Source organism: Chiloscyllium plagiosum, unplaced genomic scaffold (genome assembly GCF_037043375.1).
Source record: "Chiloscyllium plagiosum isolate Xiang-an unplaced genomic scaffold, Cpla_swu_hap1 HiC_scaffold_4, whole genome shotgun sequence".
NCBI lineage: Eukaryota > Metazoa > Chordata > Chondrichthyes > Orectolobiformes > Hemiscylliidae > Chiloscyllium > Chiloscyllium plagiosum.
The window spans coordinates 98,811,267-98,832,653 of NW_028270142.1; the positions used below are offsets into that span (position 1 = coordinate 98,811,267).

Genomic DNA, 21,387 nt, shown 5'->3' on the forward strand with positions numbered 1-21,387 from the left:
CCATTTCCTCATTTGAAGGAATTGTTTTCAAATTAAGCAGTTAAATTACATGTTGAATGCTTCTATAAGTTTGATAAGCAGAGAGATTCATCAAAGCAAGCTGAAAGTGAGGATATCTATAATGTCTCATCATTGCACTATGGAGGGTTGAATAACTCGAGTAACCAGGGAGCAGGGAAAGAGAAATTGGAAAATTAGAGTTGGGGGTAACAATGGTCATAGAGGCAGGAGAAGAGAATATGGTAATAGTGAGAAAATAGATTTGATTAGGACTAAAGAGATCAAGAATTGCAAAGGAGGTGGGAAGAGGATCTCTTGAGTGACCATATATTCCTTCCAACTCCATCCCAAAGTACAGCCTTTGGTGCCATCTGTATCATTTCCACATCATCCACAACTTCTCCAGAAAGGGAAAGAGAAGAGACAGACATAGGATGATGGCTAGAAAAATGAAAACATCAAGATAGGCAAGCAATTGACTGTATTTTCTGAATTACAGTATACATCATGTTGAGATTATTAAATTGCAACTAATTTGTAAAATAAATGTTAAATAAAATTACATACTTTGCAATACAATTAATCCAATTAAATATTTAATCACCAGATTGTGAAAGAATACTCTTTCTTGAACTATATTATGGGTGGCTGCCAGATGAACTTCACTGTAAGTAAATTTTTATTTTCAATGAGTAATGTATCAGTGGGACTTGAAGTTAGTTTTGGTAATGAATTGTCATGTTGGGCAAGTATGTGACACTTGTTTTTTTTTGCTTTAGCAAAATTGTTTTTTATTTCAATGGTCAGAAATGCAGGAAAAAAAAAGATCAGGCAGTGTCTATGGAGAGATGGAGACAGGCTTTAAGTTTCAGGCCCAATTAACCTTTGTCAGAAACATGTACATTGAGTTTTTACTATATTTTTCTCTCTAAATATCAACTGGATATTTTATGTCTTCACTTAGATAATCTGAAATTGTTGGATAATATGCATCTGTCAAGATCTCAGTCAACTAATTAACCATTGATCTTTGCATTAGTTGTGAATTCAATCAGCGCAAGAATGTGTTTTCAAATGGAAAGGGAAGCCTGTGGAAACACTCAGCAGGCCAGGCAGAATCTTTGGAAAGAGTTAATACATTTGATTTTAACTCCACAATGTGCTGGAAGCAGAGTGATGGGAGTGTGGGGGGGGAAACAGGGTAGTAAGACTTTTTTTTTAAAGTGGCTATTGCATCAGCAGATTATTTCTGGGTTTCTTGGCTAATTAACCTAAATGAGGAAAAGTGTCAACCTGCATGTGGTGAACTTAGCTCCAATATTATTATGACATGAAAACAGAGCCAAATAAAATCAGTGCCCCATTCCTATATTCACATCACAGTAAAATTAAAACATTTAATGACCCTCAAAATTCACCCCAGCAGTACCTAGTAAGATATTTTGAGGGATCAGTACCAGACTTTGTGAATAATCAATATCAGCAAGTTTTATAGGTTAAATGAAGCAATTAACGATGTATTAATAATACAGTAGATTTAGCAAGGAGAAATTTAAACAAAGTGGTCGAATTAATACCTGTGATTTAAACCTAATCTTTTTTGATTATATCTCCTGACAGAACAGATAACTTAAGGGATAAATCAAAAGAAAGAGAAATGAGATATTCACTTATATAGTCTCCACAATCCATAAAATCATAGGCACATGGGATTATATTTTCCTTTGGTTTTTGAAGATACCGATCAGTGCAAGCAACTTCCAGCAGGCTCCAAAGAATATTCAATTAATACTTATAACTGAATTTAATTCTCAAAACCTTCAATAAGTTAATAATGGGAGGATAACCAGGGAGCAATCAGTCTTCCATTCTATAGCTTTGGAAGCCCCAATCATTCTGACAAAAAACATAATCCAAAACCAGTGCAAACTTTGGTTTCTTGGTTTTTCTTTCAACATTCTTTTGGCATCAAGCACCATTTGAGAACGCTGTTAATGTGGAAAGATTTGCCATTTGTTTGGGTATAATGCCTCTCCATATCTATAGAGTACTTTGAGCAAGAATCAAATCTGCAATTAACTTACAGGCCTGACTTCATAAACCTATATCAATTTTTTTTAAGAAATGAGCTGCTGCTCTCAGCTCATAGATCATCTTCAACTGTCAGCTCCCAGTTCACTGCTCCAAACAAAAAAAATTAAGATAATGAAGATCTCAATAATATTAAACAATTATTTTGCAGTTGAGAGAACGACAGAATGAAGTCCAAATGTGCTAAGGCTTTCCTTGTTTTAGCAATGAGAGAGAATGGAGAAGGGAAGAATTCCCTTTTCAGACCTTGTCAAATGCATGATATGAAGGAGTTTAAGCTAGCAATGATTGTCATTAGTGTATTGACTGCATCAGGTTCACTACCTAGTAATCGTCGTTTTACTTTAGTTCATTCATGGGATGTGGGTGTCACCAGCATTTATCTCTAGTTCCCCTTGAGATGGTGGTGGTGAACTGCCTTCTTAAACTGATGCATCTATTTGTCGTAAGTATCCCCACAATACTGCTAGGCAGGGATTTCCAGGGTTTTGACTCAGCAATATATTTCCAAGGGTAGATGGTGAGTTGCTTGGGTGGAACATGCTTGGTGGTGGTGATCTTCTATATCAGCTGGTCTTGTTCTTCTAGAAGAAGTGGAAGTGTTCATTGGTTTGGAAGGAACCTTGGTAAATATAGATGGTACACCTTGCTGCTTCTGAGCTTCAGTAGTGGGGAGGCTGAATGGCACCACAGCGAAAAACAATCAACTGATCTTCTTTGTTCTGGATAATATTGACATTTTTGAGTGTTTCTGCTGCTGCAATAATCCAAGCAAGTGAGGAGTGTTCCACCACACTTTTGGGTGGTGTCTTTTAGAGGTAGGATGGCTTTGCGAAGACAGGAAGTGAGTGACTTGCTCCAAGATTTCTAATCTCTGACCTGCTCCTGTAGCATCTATACTTATATAGTTAGTCCAGTTAAGTTTCTGGTCAATGATAACTTCTCAGATATTGATATTGGAAGACATGGTGGTGATAACAACATCATTTGAATACTTCAGTATCTGATGACTTGTGAATGATGCTGAACTTTGGCAATCATCAGTGAATATCCCAACTTCTGATCCTGTGATGGAGGAAGGTCACTGATAAATCTAAGGTGTTTGGGCATAGGACATTGCTGTCTGAGGGCCTGAACCTTTTTGTTGTACGGGCTTGTGCAGATTCTAGCACAGTGACATCATTCTCAGGAATCTGACTGATTGGATGGAGGGTACCTCCCAGCTCTGTCCACGCATCTGCTATGTTTTCAGGTTGATGGCTTTCTCTGTGGCACTTTCTCAAGGTTTACATTGGATTGCTTCACAACTGCAAATGTCTACCACTCTGTTATCCAACACAGTTCACTATTCACTACAATTTAGTTGGAGGGCATTGATTGAAGTATTACTTGAGCACATGCAAAGAAATACATACTTACTAACACTGGGGTGCAGATTGGGTTGGGTCGTATATTCTTGTAATGATTCAATCTAAGCTGAATGAATCTTGACTCGGGTAGTTGGTGAATGTGAAACCAATCAACAGTTTAACAACTTGAGGCACCTGAGAAAGTGTATCTTGTATCTAGAGTGTGCCTAGTATATTCTGCAGTGATCCATAGTTCTCCATTGATAACCATTCTGATTCTGTGAGCAGCAGGCTGCTAATATTCCAGCTTCAGGTGCTGGTTACAGTGTGTTGGGCCTCTGAGGTTTATAGTAGTGCCATGATGATGTAATAAATCAGAGCTCCAAAAAGCAGATCAAAGTTATAAACCTGTATGTTGTAAAACTAACCTTCAATCACAAGTGATATGAATTTAGGCTTTCACACAAGCAGGCAATAAAGCAGCTGAGTTAGCAGTACCTATTTGATGTGCATTTGCCTCCAGCTAAGGATATGTACTTCGGCAATGCCTACATTATCCCTATAACATTTAGTGAGATAGTGATGAAAATATCCTGCCTGAGATACCATAATATAACACTATTGACATATTTCACTGCCATGTTGTTAGTGTCCTCAGTCTCTCATTCTTTTAAAACAAAAACTGGGAAATGCAGGCCTACAATTGTAAAAGTCATGTTAGCTGAAACTTTATTGCTGGAACAGCACAGCAGGTCAGGCAGCATCTAGGGAACAGAAGATTCGACGTTTCGGGCACATGCCCTTCTTCAGGAATGAGCTCATTCCTGAAGAAGGGCATGTGCCCGAAACGTCGAATCTTCTGTTCCCTAGATGCTGCCTGACCTGCTGTGCTGTTCCAGCAATAAAGTTTCAGCTTTGATCTCCAGCGTCTGCAGACCTCACTTTCTCCTAAAAGTCATGTTAATAAAGCTACTGTTATTGACAACCCATCTGGCCTGAGGGAAGTGTAACCTAATGCACTGAAGTGTAATGTGGAAGTTGGCTCTTGGGAACAATGTTCCCAATGCACTTGGGGGTTTTTGTCAGGGATTGACCACTGCCTCCTTTTGTGCACACAAACATGCAAGCTTGAACACATATCAAAGTTTTCCCAAATGTTTCAGGTCATAAACCTTTTATCAGATTTTGTATGTTTGCAAAGTATACTGACACTGTCTCGTGGTAAATTATTCATATATTAAACTTGGAGAATATTAAACAAGTCATTTTCTTTTTTTTTCAATCCGAAGTGAGCACCTTAGTTAAGGTCGTGGTTTTACAAAGCAAAAACGCAAAAGGAATAGACTCATAAATTGTAATAAAATTATTTTACTTGCCTCCCTGAGCAATTACTGGAAATGGAGTGTATACATTACCAATTTTATTTTATCTCTTCATTCTCAGGTTGGTATCGATTTTACAGGCTCCAATGGGGATCCTCGTTCACCTGACTCTTTACATTATATAAATCCTAATGGATTTAATGAATATTTGATGGCAATCTGGTCTGTTGGAATGGTTGTTCAAGACTACGATACGTAATGTATTCCTATCTACTTTATTAATAGCATTGTTGAGATAAAATAGGATGCTGCAAATGAGGATTTTGACCCATTAACAAACTAATAAATACATATTCTTTTTCATGACTAATTTTTCATTATTAGCCATTGCTATCTAACATTTCCTAAAGATACCAATAAAAATTGTTTTCTCATTTAGTTAAAACCATTTTTACCCAAGATCTACACTTGCACACTTACGATGTTTACAAACAACTTGCAGCAATTTTAAGATATGCCTTGTCATTTTCACCTTGTCTAAAGAAATCCACTTCAAATTGCAGTAAATTAATATTGTGATTTGAAATAGTTAAATACACAGTGCATGAAGGATTATTATCTCCTGCTAGTTGATGCTGCAATTTCTAAGATTGTGTGAAATAGAATATGTGTGCCACCAACTGACAAACACAAATGTAATTAGAGAATGGGGTTGCTGATGTGTTAGCATATCAGGTGTTGGTATGTTCTGAGAGTTTGTCAAGAAGATAATCTCACCCAACCTGGTTTTGCAAGGGCTACGGAAAATCTACACCATCCTTTATTTTGAGTTGCTTTTTATGACTCAACAATTTGTTGGGCAGTACATGCATTTTAAGCCACACTTTACCAGACTTACTAATTTCTGTATTTTGTTTTTTTTTGAAACACTATTTAAAAGAAACGTCCAGTTAGATCATCCGCATTTCTTATGATTGATTAATCTCAGAACTTATCTAAAGTCAGTTAAAATTTCTTCTTATTAGATAGACCCTCCAAATTGAAGATGATACTCTGGGCTTTTGTGCACACTCCTTCAAATGTTTACATTTAACTCTATCTGGACCTGTCATGGCAATGGCAATGCCTGCCATTGAGCCATTTTTGTATGTATACGACACCTTTGTGAATGTATCTTTTCTAATCTGAATAGTGTTGGGCTCCAGACTTCCACGAATCAGTGGAGATAATGAGTTTTCCTCATAGTCTTTAAGGATGCCCTTGAAGCATTTTCTCTGCCTTCATCTTTACCATTTGCTACTACAGAGCTCAGACTAGAGAGTTTGTTCTGGAAGTCTTGTGTCAGACCTGTGGAAGATTTGGCCTGGTCAATATTGCTGAATGACTATAACCAATGCCTGAATAGTATGGATGTTGGACTGAGCGAGGAGACTGATATTGGAGTATCTATTCTGTCATTGGATTTGCAGCATTTTGTGAAGTATCACTATTGTCACGTTGAAGTGTTTGTCATCATCTATTCTTATTATACTTGAACTTTCAATGGCAGAACTACACTTTTTTAAAGTTAATAATTGAGTCCAAGACATGATGGAAGGATTTCTCAGCACATTTTCCACAGTTTTGAATATATATTGGCATTTTTTGAATAGTAAAGGTACGGTAATACATTTCAACACTTAGACAAAGTTGGTCAATGTTAACACTCAACTTGCCTTTGCAGGACAGAGCCCTATGATTAATTACTCCATTAAAAACATGTCCACATTGCAGCCTGTAGTGGTAACATTTGAAGGTATCAAAATATTTAACATTAATCGATCAGACTATTTTCAGCTCCTCAGGAGCCTTTAATCAGCAGTCACAAGCTCTGAAACATGACTGACTATTTTTCCTTTCTTTTGAAAAAGCCTGCATTACCACAAAGAAAACGTGAGGTCAAGGAACTTTAAATTTCCTGTGGGATTCGCAATCTAATCCAACTTCTGATGAGGGTTCGCACTTGAAGCCTTCCAGATCAATTTAAAAAGTCCACATAAAAGTAACTCACGGTTGGAAAGGCACTACAGGGTAGAATTTGCAGCCAAAAATTCTAAAATTTTTACTGAACCGATCTTGCTCTTGCCTTCACTGGAGAGGAAAAGTCCAGCCTATAGTATAAACTGGGGAATACTTCTAATTGATCTCCTACCACATGACCATTTTGATGATGCTTCTTACTCCTTTTTGTAGAGACAAGATGTTCCCAGCATTGGGATTTGGTGCACAGATACCCCCTAACTGGCAGGTAAATTTAGACCAGTTATAATAAAAATCATTTAAACTGTAGTTATCAAATCTTATACAATTTTTTGTCTCCTTTCAGGTGTCACATGAATTTTCCATTAACTTCAAACCTGACAACCCATACTGTGCAGGTATGGAATTGGACAAAAATATGCACTATTGGGTTGAAAACAGTCAATCATGGATGTTGGGAATAGTGGTCATTCAGAATTGAAAACATCTTTGGTCTTAAACCTGGAATATTTGCACATTGTGTCATCTATTTCAAAGAGAGCCAAATTGCAATTGTTAACCATTGTTGGTTGTCCAAAAACTCTTTTGAGCTCCGAATATCTTTTTTTTAGTTACTGGATTCTGCCACTCTTACATGGTTCAACCTATGGATAAACCAGCATCGTGATTGACTCTGAACTGCCCTCTGATCATTTAGGGATTACCAACAAATGCTGGCTAGCCTGCAATGCTGACATCCCATACATTTGTAAAAATGTCTACAGTCTCAAACTTCACTATCTTTTCAATCTGGACTTCTTCAAGTTGACAAGTATTCATCTCATAAAGGGAGGGATGTTAATTTCAATAACAAATACAAATAATAAATTCATTTTCAAAGATTTTTGTGCATAGAAAACTCCAAAAATACTCTTCGCCTTTTTCAAATGTTCAGAATGTATTACTTTATTTCTGAAATCTAGTAGAAAAATAAAATGTATCTCTATTCAAAAAAGGAGAGAGAGACTGAAAAGTTTAAAAGAACAACTACAAGCTATTAAGCTTAATATCTGTATAAAAAGCTGAAATCTTTTGCTAAGGATGTTGTAACAAGGTACTTAAAATCCAAGTGCAATCAGGCAGAGTCAACATGGCTTTGTGAAAGGGAAATTTTGTTTGACGAATGTATAATAGTTATTTTCAGAAGTAGCAACATGTGGACATGTTGTATGTAGATTTCCAGAGAAGACTTGACGACATGACAAACAATAACAGTTATTGTTGGGGCACGTTAGTTTGGATCGAAGATAAGTGAGCTAACAAAACAGTTGTCATAAATGGTTGTTTTCACATTGACATGATGTAATAAATGGAGAACCAAAGGAATCCAGTCAGGGGCTTTAACTATTTACAGTGTATGGCATTGACTTTGGTGAAGGGCCAAATGTACAATTGATAAATTCTGCTGCTAACACAAAAGTAGGTGGGAAAGTAAATTGTATAAAGGACCCAAGGAGCCTGTAAAGTGATATAGTCAAATTAAGCAAGTGTGCAAAAACTTTGGTAGTTCAAGTATAGAAACTAGGAGTAGGCCATTCGATCCTTCGAGCTGGCTCCACCATTTGATTCAGGCAGTTCGCAGGTTCCGAATGGGTTCTGTTCCTGAACACAGGACAATACAAAGCAGCTGGTCAGAAGTACAAGAAATGTTCATATGTTCAGTCTTCAAAATTATATCCCTGTATGGGATGATGTTCGTTAAGTTGCATGTTCGTAAATCAAGGACCCATTCATAGCTGATGCTTTTCTCAAAGCCATATTCCCAATTTCTCCCCATGCCCCTTGATGTCTTTAATATCTAAAAATGTATCTATCTCTTGAATATATTCAGTGAAATGGTCTCCAAAGCCTTTTGTTGGTGCAGGAATCCACAAGCTCACTACTCTTGGGGTGAAGCAATTTTTTCTCATCTCAGTCCTAAATGATCGACTTCATATCCTGACACTGTTCCCTGGTCTTAGACTCCACAGCCAGAAAATCTTCCCTGCATCAAGCATGTCCAGCTCTGTCAGAACGTTATATTTCTCAATCAATTCCTTCTAAACTCTGGTAAATACAGGCCCAATTGAACCAATCTCTCTTTATTTGACAGTCCTTTCATGCCCATTATCGACCTAGTTAATCTCCTCTGCACTCACTATGTGGAAAGTATCGTTTCTTAAGTGGGAAGACCAAAACTGCATTTAATATTCCAGGTGTGTTCTCACCAAGGCCCTTTTTAACTGAGGTAAGATATACCAATGTCTGATCTCAAATCCCCCTGCAAGGAAATCCAATGTGCCATTTACCTTCCTAATTGCTTCCTGCACGTACTGTCTATTTTCATTGGTGTACAAGGACTCCTAGTCCTATCATACATTCACACATCCCAGTATATCACTATTTAAATCATACATTTTTTTCCTGTTTCTCACACCAATATTTATAAATTCACATTTACCTGTTACACTGCAACAGCCATTCTGACACATGCCTTTGACCATATCAGCTGGAGGAAGATCGCCTCCTCTTCTGCCTCGGGACCCTCCAAACACACTGCATCAACACCGACTTCACCAGTTTCCACATTTCTTCCAAACGCCCCCCACCTCATCCCAGATGCAACCCTCCAATTTGGCACTGCCCTCTTGACCTGACCTACCTGTCCAATTTCCTTCTCAGCTGCTGTGCATTTTGCAGCGCCACACGTTTTGACTTTGACCTTGCCTTGCTCACTATCAATCTGGTACACACCCTGGTCACTTTCTGAAGTGAACTAAATTGCTTCAATATGGGTTTGTCTGTTTACCAGTAAAACTGTGTTTTTCTCACAATCTGGTGTAGAAGCAATTAACAACGTTGAGGGTTGTCTCATGCACTTTAGCAAGATTTGAGACTGTGTTCGACCTATAAATGAATTTGCTTGTTGACTGTGTTGAAGCACGATATGCCCTATCAGTGTGATGTTTTTCATCAGCTTTTACAATGTTAATGATCTAATCACTTATTAGAGATTAAGTAACTTGGTTAGTTTATTTAAAACTGTAGTACTTATATTATGAAGCTGGAATTATAGCAAACCAATTGATTTGTGCTTGCAGCTTCCAAACTAAGAGCAGACAGACTGTCAGGTAGAGTCTCAAAATTACATCCCCACAGCTCATAGAATTCTTAAAGGTGAATTCTCTTAAAGACAAAGTACACATAAGAGACTGCAGTAGCTGTCCTATTTGCAGCAGAACTTTCTGGGAGCAGATTGGCATCATCAGTTAGCTATGTACCCACCTGAACCCTACCAAAAACCCCCAAGTGATCAACACAGTCATCTTCACTTTTGAAGATGAAAAGAGGGAGAATATGCTTACAATAAGATGTATTGAATCAGAGTTTCAAATTTCAGCAGTTGATTCAAAGTAATTGTTGGATTTTGACATTTGGAGAACTGCATTACTCATTTACTGATTATTAAGATTTTCCCTTATTTTTCAGATTTGCATTTTTGAAGTTAGTTTTTCATAGGTTTAATTAAGTAAATATTTTAAAAAGGGAACATTTTTGATGCTTTATATGTTCTTTAAGGTAATTATTATGAAGATGTTCATATGAGTGGGGGCCAGTTAACTGTGCGGTTTAGGGGGTAACGTGATAAAGCCAGGGACATTTTAAAAACTCAAGTCAGTGAACTGAAAATACATCTTAATGGACATGTCCTTTCCATATGATGAGAAAGCACACATGGCTTTACTATTATATTACATAGTGGCACAAGGCCTCCACTTTGCTCATTGCTGGAGCTGAGACCAGTTGTCCAAAGGGTCCATCATATATAGATAAGCAGTTTTAAACTGGATCAGTGGCATGTGCTTCAGCTCCTCTGCTGACCAGAAGATCTATACCATTGTCTTTGGCTTCAGTCATTAAATCTAGTAGTGTATGCTATGACCTCCAGTCTGTTTAAATGAAAAAAAAATCACCTGCTTTCTGTCCAGCAAGTTGTCAGCACCGTGCTGAAATGTCAGTTGATGAGGTTGTTGAAGTTCTTGGAGTGGGTCTTGAATCCACAGCTTCTGTTTTGGGAGATCAACTAATGTGTCAAGGCTGACAGCTAAATTTTGAATGTTTTAAGTCTCATTGGGAGGGAAACAAAAAGTGTATCTTCAAAAATATCAAGACTAGAAGAATTTATTTCTGCATCAGGTCTTAAATCTGCACAATGCAATTTTGTCATTTTTGCATTTACAAAATGCATGTACATAGTTTCAAACTTTCTTCAATTATTCTGAGGTAGAAATAGTTCATTGAAGTCTAGACATTTGATTTGGACTGTAATTGTTATTTTGCTGCATGTGCTCTTTTGGAAAGTAGAATGCCAGAAACTCCTCAATTTAGCCTGAGTTCCTAGTATTGCTGTTCAACCTTATACATGGTTACATTGCTAGATATTGTGAGCCTAAAGTTGCATTGTGATTTGCACAGGAATAGCCTTTTAGCTTTGTAAACAAATTAAATAGATGAAAGCTAAAATTGCAACCAAGCTAGATTGTCTGCAATAAAAAAATGCTCTACCTATTTGCTTATCAGGAGTGCAAGGAATTGTGGATGCCTACCGCAACTGTCTTCCCCAAGTCAAACTGTATGGACCAACAAACTTTGCTCCCATTATAAACCATGTGGCAAGATTTGCAGCTGCAGCAATTCAACAGCCAACAGCTTCTGTAAGTATAAAGAGAACCCCAGAAACTGAAAATGCAGAAAATGTCACTATCTGCAGGGAAAAATATTAAGGATAAGTTAATGATTTTGATGGGCTCCTTTTCTTAATCTTCCAACATTTTCTAGCTACAGTGAGAATCTTATGTTTGTCAGTGTTCATTTTTTTCATAGTAAAATGTATAGTATCATATTGAAAATAAGGATGTGGAAATGCCATACTTTTTAATAGATGTTATGGTTTCAAATGATATATAGAAGCAGTGTGATATTATTCTGACATATGACTCACTTAAAATTCGGACCACAATTCTGAGGGAAAGCAGAATCCTTAATTTTGGATTTAATGCAGAGCATACAGTAATCGGAAAAGATTGCTAAATGTGTAGAAGACCTTAATTGGATCATAGTTTCAATATTGCACCTAATTTTACAAGCTGTAACCAGTCCAGCTGGTTATGTCTATGTCTATGTCTAAAAGGTTTGGATAGTTCTTATAATCTTTCTAATAATCTTGGTTCCTGTATCATTTAAATGCCTTCCTCTGTCATAAGTACTAAATGAGTCATTGGTGGCAAGAGAGATCATGGTACTTCCGTTTTTTTCAGTCTTGTTCAATGGCCACAATGGAAACATTCCTACCCTGGGGACAGTAGAGAGTTGACGTTCAAAACACACCTGCAAAGTCTGCTATTTAGAAAGAGTAGCTGTCCCTAAAGTCAGTGCTTTCTCCTGAGATTAATTCAAAATTCACAAAGTATACATCTGCAATGTTTGCATATTAGATAAAGTATGATAAAAGATTGACTGCAAAATTCAATTTGTAAATAGTTCAATTTCAATTGTAAATGTTAATCATGATAATAGTGTGATAAGAGATTGTTTACTTCTCCATTATTGAACTATGTTTTGTATATAAAGATACTGAGGCAGAACCAAAAATATGTACACAACATGAAAAGTTTACTTAGTGCTACTCTGGTAAGCTGAGGTGAATTATACAACGTAGATAAAATTATTTCAAACTTTGTGTTGATGTCTATCATGTAACCTGTTACAGACTTCTTTTTTAAATGATAAACTGCTATTATGGGTTATGCTTTATAGTTCATGCATTTCAGTTTCATGTTTATTTCCTCGGGGATTCTAATGCCATTTATTAACGAGAGCTTTTCAATTTTTTTCCCCTTTTTTTTCCGGTTGGCAATTCTCAAAAGCTTAGTAAGAAGTATGATTTTACAAGTGTGATCACTGTCTGACACCTCATTCCATGTTTCTCTTATTTACCTGCCTCTCCTCCAACCTAGTTCACTGTAACCGGTGCTCCCAATGTGGTCTTCTCTACATCGGTGAGACTAAATGTAAACTCAAGGCATGTTTCACTGGGCATCTTAGCCAGGCCTGCAGAGGCCAACTTGATCTCCCAGTCACTGTCCATTTTAATTCTCCTTCTCACTCCCTTTCTGACATGACCATCCTCGGTCTCCTCCATTGCCACAGTGAATCAGACTGCAAATTGAAGGAATGATACTTCATCATCTGCCTGGGCAGCCTACAGCCAGAGGACTCAACAGTGAGTTCTCCAATTTCAAATAACCTTCTCACCCATCCATCCCTCCAACTGACCCTTCCTTCCAGCTACCAACCAGATTCATTCCTCCCATTGACCAAGCAGGTTATACCCACCACCTGTATTGACCTATCACTATCTCACTACTTTTCCTCTCTCCACCCATAATCCACCACCACCACACACCCAGCTTGTCTACTCTGTTCTTTTATAAACAGGAGGTCACATGATAAATATTAATTTGATGTTCAATGTGCTACCCTATTTTCACCAGGGTAGAATTGGGTGTATCATATCTTTTCCCAAATCATCATCTTGGGTTCTCTGTCTGGAGCCCGGTCTGACCTACAGCACCTTGACATCCACTGTGGTTAGGGTAGAGAAACAACAGCCCCTGAATCTACCCCAGCCAGAATGGGGATGGAATCCTGTACTGTTGACATCAGTTTGCTCCACACCAGTCTCCAGTAAACTTTCCATCCAGAAGCTGCTCAAACACTGGAAAGCAAATGATCATGAAATATCAATGCAACCTACACTACAAGGTTGCCATTTTGTTATTTGCACTCCAGAATGTAAATAAAAATGCCATGCTTCTGTGAGTAACACTGCCAAGACACAACTGATGTCATCCTGTTTTTATCCATCTTCTGATAATACATCTGCTGATGTTTATGTGCTGTGTTGTTCATCCTACATGATTTCAAATAGAAAATCCCAGAAGTGGCATCAACAGCATCAGAAGTGGCATCAACATCTGCTTGTTTAACTTAGTGAAGTCCAGCAGAAGTTTGAGAGATATCAGAATGTGGGCTGAAAATGTGTTGCTGGAAAAGCGCAGCAGGTCAGGCAGCATCCAAGGAACAGGAGAATCGACGTTTCGGGCATAAGCCCTTCTTCAGGAATGAGGAAAGTGTGTCCAGCAGGCTAAGATAAAAGGTAGGGAGGAGGGACTTGGGGGAGGGGCGTCGGAAATGTGATAGGTGGAAAGAGGTCAAGGTGAGGGTGATAGGTCAGACTGGGGTGGGGGAGGAGAGGTCAGAAAGATGATTGCAGGTTAGAAAGGCGGTGCTGAGTTCGAGGGATTTGACTGAGACAAGGTGGGGGGAGGGGAAATGAGGAAACTGGAGAAATCTGAGTTCATCCCTTGTGGTTGGAGGGTTCCTAAGCGGAAGATGAGGCGCTCTTCCTCCAACCGTTGTGTTGCCATGGTCTGGCAATGGAGGAGTCCAAGGACCTGCATGTCCTTGGTGGAGTGGGAGGGGGAGTTAAAGTGTTGGGCGACGGGGTGGTTGGGTTGGTTGGTCCGGGTGTCCCAGAGGTGTTCTCTGAAACGTTCCGCAAGTAGGCGGCCTGTCTCCCCAGTATAGAGGAGGCCACATCGGGTGCAGCGGATGCAATAGATGATGTGTGTGGAGGTGCAGGTGAATTTGTGGCGGATATGGAAGTGTCCCTTGGGGGCCTTGGAGGGAAGTAAGGGGGGAGGTGTGGGCGCAAGTTTTGCATTTCTTGCGGTTGCAGGGGAAGGTGCCAGGAGTGGAGGTTGGGTTGGTGGGTGGGTGTGGACCTGACGAGGGAGTCACGGAGGGAGTGTCTTTTCGGAACGCTGATAGGGGAGGGGATGGAAAAGAGACACTTCCATATCCGCCACAAATTCACCTGCACCTCCACACACACTATCTATTGCAGCCGCTGCACCCGATGTGGCCTCCTCTATATTGGGGAGACAGGCCGCCTACTTGCGGAACGTTTCAGAGAACACCTCTGGGACACCCGGATCAACCAACCCAACCACCCCGTCGCCCAACACTTTAACTCCCCCTCCCACTCCACCAAGGACATGCAGGTCCTTGGACTCCTCCATCGCCAGACCATGGCAACACGACGGTTGGAGGAAGAGCGCCTCATCTTCCGCCTAGGAACACTCCAACCACAAGGGATGAACTTGGATTTCACCAGTTTCCTCATTTCCCCTCCCCCCACCTTATCTCAGTCAAATCCCTCGAACTCAGCACCGCCTTCCTAACCTGCAATCTTCTTCCTGACCTCTCCGCCCCCACCCCACTCCGTCCTATCACCCTCACCTTGACCTCCCTCCACCTATCGCATTTCCAAAGCCCCTCCCCCAAGTCCCTCCTCCCTACCTTTTGTCTTAGCCTGCTGGACAAACTTTCCTCATTCCTGAAGAAGGGCTTATGCCCGAAACGTCGATTCTCCTGTTCCTTGGATGCTGCCTGACCTGCTGCGCTTTTCCAGCAACACATTTTCAGCTCTGATCTCCAGCATCTGCAGCCCTCACTTTCTCTCAAAGATATCAGAATGTCTCAATTTGTAGATTTGTTTTTCCAAAGAAGATAAACTAATGTTTAGTTTTTATTTATTTACCATGTTCTCAGTCGATGCTGGTGGAAAAGAATTAGATTTAGGTGCACCATTGATGTGACCCCATTTGGCAACTTATCTTTGACCTGTGAAAATTTTTGTCTTAATAGCAATATTTTGTCCTGCTGATCATTACGGATGGAGTGATCACCGATCTAGATAACACCAAGCAGGCCATTGTTAATGCTTCTAAGTTGCCGATGTCCATTATCATTATTGGTGTTGGTGGAGCAGATTTTAGTGCCATGGAATTTCTGGATGGTGATGATGGTGTACTGAGATCACCTACTGGGGAAGTAGCTGTGCGGGATATTGTCCAGTTTGTGCCATTTCGGAAATTTCAAAATGTAAGTATGTTATTGTAAATATTAATATTTGACGTCTACTTCACGGGTTATATGAACTTAGTTACGATAATGCTGATTTGAAAGCATTTCATTTGAATTAAATGTTTGGCATTAACCATTTATAGTAGTCTTTCTTATGATTATAACTGTAAATAAAATACTGTCCTCCTTAGGGAAAATTCTAGAGGCCTGAAAGATTGCAAACATTTCATGTATTTTAAAAGGGAAGAATGATAAACTTGACTACTATAGTTACTATTAGGGAAAATTTGGAAGTTATTTGGACAAAATTAAATCTCATTTGAAGAAGTGAGTTAATAAATGAATGTTATTATGGATTTGCTAAAAAGCAAATCATGTTAGCCTCAATTACTTCAATTTAGTCTAAGGTAAAGTTTTATGATCATCATGTTGTTGATGTGAGTTTTGATTTTTGAGTGGCATTGTCAAAATGGCACATATTCGTCTTATGACCAAAACTAAACCCAATAGTGTGAAATGAATAGTGAGAACATGAAGACAAGATTGACAAAGCAGAAGGATGGATGAAAAAGCTCGAGTCGCATTTATTGATTGCTGTTCAATCAATACAGACATTATTTAAATAATCTTCCCTTGATTCAGTATCATTCTGTAATTCTAGCATATTAAATTGCAGTAGTCCATTTTGGGAGTCCTTTTTTTTAAATGTTTTCAGAACAGAGCCTTCTAATACCAGTCTTAAATTTTTTATTTTACTTTTTTAAACCTTTGTTTGCAAGAGATTTTGGTGAGTTCAAGCTTAGACGTTCTTCTTCAATGTGGTCATTAATGCCAATGGACGTGGTTACCTCTTAATAATGTTTTAATCCACACACCTAATCTGCTCCAAAGTCTTTTCAAGGACCAATACAGTTTTTCAATTATCTTTCTAATTTCAAATATATATTCAAAACAATCCAAAAGAGAAGAATAAAACCCACCTTCACATCATAAACATCGACTAAATCTATCAGAATGGATAATTATGTTTAAATTGAACTTTTTATTATAGGTGTTCAGGAGAACTAAGAATTGCTCTGTGCTGTAGTCAATATTTCTTCAAATTATACATTTACATTTTTTACACAGTGAAGAAAGAACAAAAAAAAATGTAAAATGGTGACAACTGTAATTTAAGGTTAGGTTGAGGTTAGTTTTAAGTAAATACTTGATTCTGGTGACTGGATAATTTATAATTATTTGTATATACTAAAATATAATTGTGAAATAAATTATCCAGATCTGTTTAATATGACTTTAAAAGTTTGTGCGAAGATTTGTAGCTCGGGTGCTCGTTGTTGTGGTTCTGTTCGCCGAGCTGGAAGTTTTTGTTGCAAACGTTTTGTCCCCTGGCTAGGCGACATCATCAGTGCTTGGGAGCCTCCTGCGAAGCGCTTCTTTGATGTTTCCTCCGGTGTTTATAGTGGTCTGTCCGTGCCGCTTCCGGTTGTCAGTTTCAGCTGTACGGTGTAGTGGTTGGTATATTGGGTCCAGGTCGATGTGTTTGTTGATGGAGTTTGTGGATGAATGCCATGCCTCTAGGAATTCCCTGGCTGTTCTCTGTCTGGCTTACCATATGATAGTAGTGTTGTCCCAGTCGAATTCATGGTGCTTGTTGTCTGCGTGTGTGGCTACTCCATCAACAAACACATCGACCTGGACCCAATATACCAACCACTACAGGGGACAGCTGAAACTAACAACCTGAAGCGGCAGGGACAGACCACTATAAACACGGGAGGAAACATCAAAGAAGCGCTTCGCAGGAGGCTCCCAAGCACTGATGATGTCGCCTAGCCAGGGGACGAAACGTTTGCAACAAAAACTTCCAGCTCGGCGAACAGAACCACAACAATGATTTAAAAATTAAGCTTATATGGATTTTACCTTTCTACAGGCTCCAAAAGAAGCTCTTGCACAAAGTGTACTCGCCGAAGTGCCTCAACAAGTAGTCTGCTATTTCAACACACACAAAATAAGTCCCTCAAAGGAGGAAAAACCTGAAGATTTTCTGGATTTCTAGTTGAAAGGCTGAGCTTTTCAAACTTAATTTGTTTGTGCCATTTCACTTGTTTAGCTCTTGTAAAATCAATGGTTAATCTTATAAATGAAAGATATTAAGGATAATTGTTCTCACCCCTTTTGTGTAATGTCAGGAATTATTTTCTTGATTTAAGTCCTTGGAAGATTGAACCTGTTTCCAAAATGAATTGTTTCATTTATCAACCGTAATGATGCAAGCTGTGCCTTTTTGTATGTAATTCTATTGCTTTGCTCAAAAGTAATCCAAGGGTGCTTGAATTGGGAAATGAAAATACTAGTTTAGCAGCCTTTCATGTTCAGCTGTATGTTGCAGCACTGAGTTATAACCAGCAAAATTAGCTTCAGCATTTCCAGGTTGTTGAGGAAAACTCAAGAGTTCTTGCTCTTGACTGCTAGAATTATCAGAGCCATTTTATAAAGCTGAGAAGCAACCCTGTTTTGAGCAGTTCACTAAGACTATTGAAATAAAATCTTGCATGTGTAAGTAGCCAATTGGATGAGAAACTGGCAGGCACTTTGTTCCTGTGGAACTGTATAATTGCTCCATGTAGACATGAAATGGTGATTTGCTGTGTGTGTAGAAGGATAAAAGTGGAACCAAAATGAAAGCACCTTTTATACTAGAGGTTGGCATTTCCTTTATTTTCCATTTCATGTTGTTTGTCATTGAGACACCCCCGCATAACTCTCTTCCCAGAAACATGCTTCACATCTAAACTTAAAAAATCTTTTGCAAAATTTACTGCTTAGTACATATTATTATTTTGGAATGATATTTAGAATGAATCATATGGTTTTTCTGTTGAAACTATAAAAATTTGTTTGAGTTAACTTTTCTTTCAATTAGTAGGCTTGGAGTGTTTACATAGCAGTCTTGTTTACTGAACCCAGTTTTGGTCAAATTCACACATTTTGGTAAAGCATCAATTGTAACACTGAATTGGAAAATGACTTATCTATTATGTTTATCATATAGTATTATGTGCACTACATTATGTTGAAATCATCAAATACTTAGCCAACATTACCAAAGATTAAAAATGAATTCAGGAAAGCTGTTTTTAAGGCTGTTTTTTTTTGTTCAAAAACATATTTGCCATGGAAAAATCTATGAACAATGCACTTTCCACAATAAAGAAATCATGAAGATATCACTTTCCTATGCTGTTTGTTTTAGAGATGAATTTGTTTAACTATAAGTTCTATACTTTAATCATCTGTTAATATCACTCTGAAAGGAATCCAACTGTTTCATTGCTGTTGATTTGACAAGATTGTTTTATTGCATCTTTATATTGTCAACAGTTAACTGATGTTCTGGGCTACATTCTCAATATGAAGATTATAAAGTGTGTGCTCTAAAGAATTGTCAGATAACAAAAGTGATTGCCACACAATTGCATGCTTCAATTCCACAAACACATCTTAATATTAACTAATGTAATTTTATTGGGTGTGTTGGGTAAAAGATGGAATGTTGAGAAATAAATATTGAATCTATTTGTAATAACTTGGAAAGACTGGAAATACTCAGTTGTTCATTTGTATTCTCCACATAATGGAGGGATGATTTTTGAACATCTCTTGAATATCCAAATGAGTCAGAGAAGTGACCGAAGGCGAGGGTCTGAACTAACCTGCTGATTTCACTTGCATTCAATGTAGGATGCCACTTTGATAACCCAGACTGATTTGTTATTCTAATTGTCTGATGTTGCTCATTGACATGACATCTGGCAGGTAATTGCTGATGGCTGTGATCTCTGGAGGTCGACTGTTTGAAATCTTATTGGAAGAGGTGAGCACAAACAAAAAACTCCACTTGCTGAAGACTTTTGAAACCCTTAGACATTTTGTCAAGATTTCATCAGTGTTTATCAGTATTCTTAATTATCTAGCTTTGCATGGAAATACTGAATACTGTACTATTCAAACTTACTAGGAGTTAAGGAATCTTAAGATTCACGAGGAGGATTGAGGGCTTAGGTCATTGGAGCCTTGCTGGGGTTCCCCTTAGCCCCTGAGAAATTAGACAAGATATAAGGCCAACCAAAGCAGAACCAGTTATTAGTATTTGGGCATTGCTGGGTAGGCCAGCATTTATTGCTCATCCCTAATTACCCTGGAGACGTTGACTGAATTGCCACCTTGAATTGCTGCAGACCTTTGAGTGTAGCAACACCCATTGTACTATTAGGAAGGGAATCCCAAGATTTTGACCCAGCTATAATGAAGGAATAGCGATATGCTTCCAGTTCAGATCATATTAGCTTGAAAGGGAACTTGCCTGTGATGGTATTTTTCTGTGTATCTGCTACATTGACCTTCTGTTGCTGGAGAGACAGCTTAAGATTGAGGGGAGAGTCTTGTTTTCTTTCGGCTACAATGCATTTTGCCTCCTCTGGATCTCATGTAGCTAAACTTCCAATGTAGAGCCGAGATCTTCTCATTTCATTCCAAAACCATCCTGATGTTTGTTGCTCCCTGACAGCCAGCAAACTCTGTATTCCATTAACTTAAGAACACGAAGCCCACATATAATGCTTGAACATGTACTTACTTTCAGAAATTGGTTTAGCTCGTGTGGCTGGATTTTTGGTTTGCAGAGCAGTGTGATGCCAACAGTGTAGGTTCAATTCCCAACTCTGGTTTGAGGTTACCATGAAGGACTCTCATTCTCAACCTCTTCCCTTGCCTAAGCTCTGGTGGTTCTCAGGTTAAATCATGACCAGTCATTTCTCTCTCTGAGAGCAGCCCCAATTGTCAGGTAAGACTATGGCAACACAACACAACTTTCAGAACGCACTATTTTAGCACATCATGGAAAAGGTTAACCAAAGGAAAAATTGTATTGTAAACCATGTCTTACAAGCCAATGTGTCATATCAGAACAGCACTTATTTTGTGCAAAGGTAAAACACTATACAGATCTTAGAAAACTGACAAAAAAAAACAAAGTTCTGGAATTGCACAGTAGGTCAAGCAGTATCAGGTCAGTATTATTTAGCTGTTTCCTAGAACTATAGGCTTAGACATACCTGCATGTTATTTTCCTTTCAATTAATTGGCTACTGCTGTGTTAACTGTGCACTAGCTTGCTATGCAATAAGGGGAATTGTAATCATGAGTGTTATGCAATTTGTTTGGCTGATGTGGCTGTCATGATTGAATAGTCAACTCTGTGTCACTTGGGAATTGTGCAGTCAGTCTTGCAACACTGTTCAATAGGTGAAAATAAGGTGAAGCACTGGAATGTTAGGTTAGAGGCCAGATTGATGGTAATGGAGTAATTGTGTTGTGGTAATTTATACCAGAGGCTACTGGCACAGTGGTAGGATTTGTTGTGCTTATGCATCTGAAGAATGCTGAGTTGACACCCAGGTTTTATGTCTGAACAGGAATTTTATTTACTAGTGCTTCTAAAATATCTGCAGATACACAAACTGAACTGAAAAGCTGGAATTGTATTACCATCAGCACAGAACAACCAATAGAGGTACACAATCAAACACCCA

At 38.5% G+C, this 21,387-nt stretch overlaps 1 protein-coding gene across 2 annotated transcripts in view; it reads left to right on the forward strand.

The window, feature by feature from the left end:
- LOC122549015 (copine-3-like) overlaps positions 1-19,023 on the forward strand; it is a 68,027-nt gene extending 49,004 nt beyond the window's left edge. For both annotated transcript variants that reach the window (XM_043688137.2, XM_043688136.2), the window contains exons 10-16: positions 608-667; positions 4,884-5,017; positions 6,995-7,049; positions 7,128-7,179; positions 11,381-11,514; positions 15,572-15,808; positions 17,727-19,023. In XM_043688137.2, the coding sequence (XP_043544072.1) occupies positions 608-667; positions 4,884-5,017; positions 6,995-7,049; positions 7,128-7,179; positions 11,381-11,514; positions 15,572-15,808; positions 17,727-17,852 (798 nt within the window). In that variant the 3' untranslated portion in view covers positions 17,853-19,023. The remainder of the gene's footprint in view (positions 1-607; positions 668-4,883; positions 5,018-6,994; positions 7,050-7,127; positions 7,180-11,380; positions 11,515-15,571; positions 15,809-17,726) is intronic.
- The last annotated feature ends 2,364 nt before the right edge of the window (positions 19,024-21,387 follow it).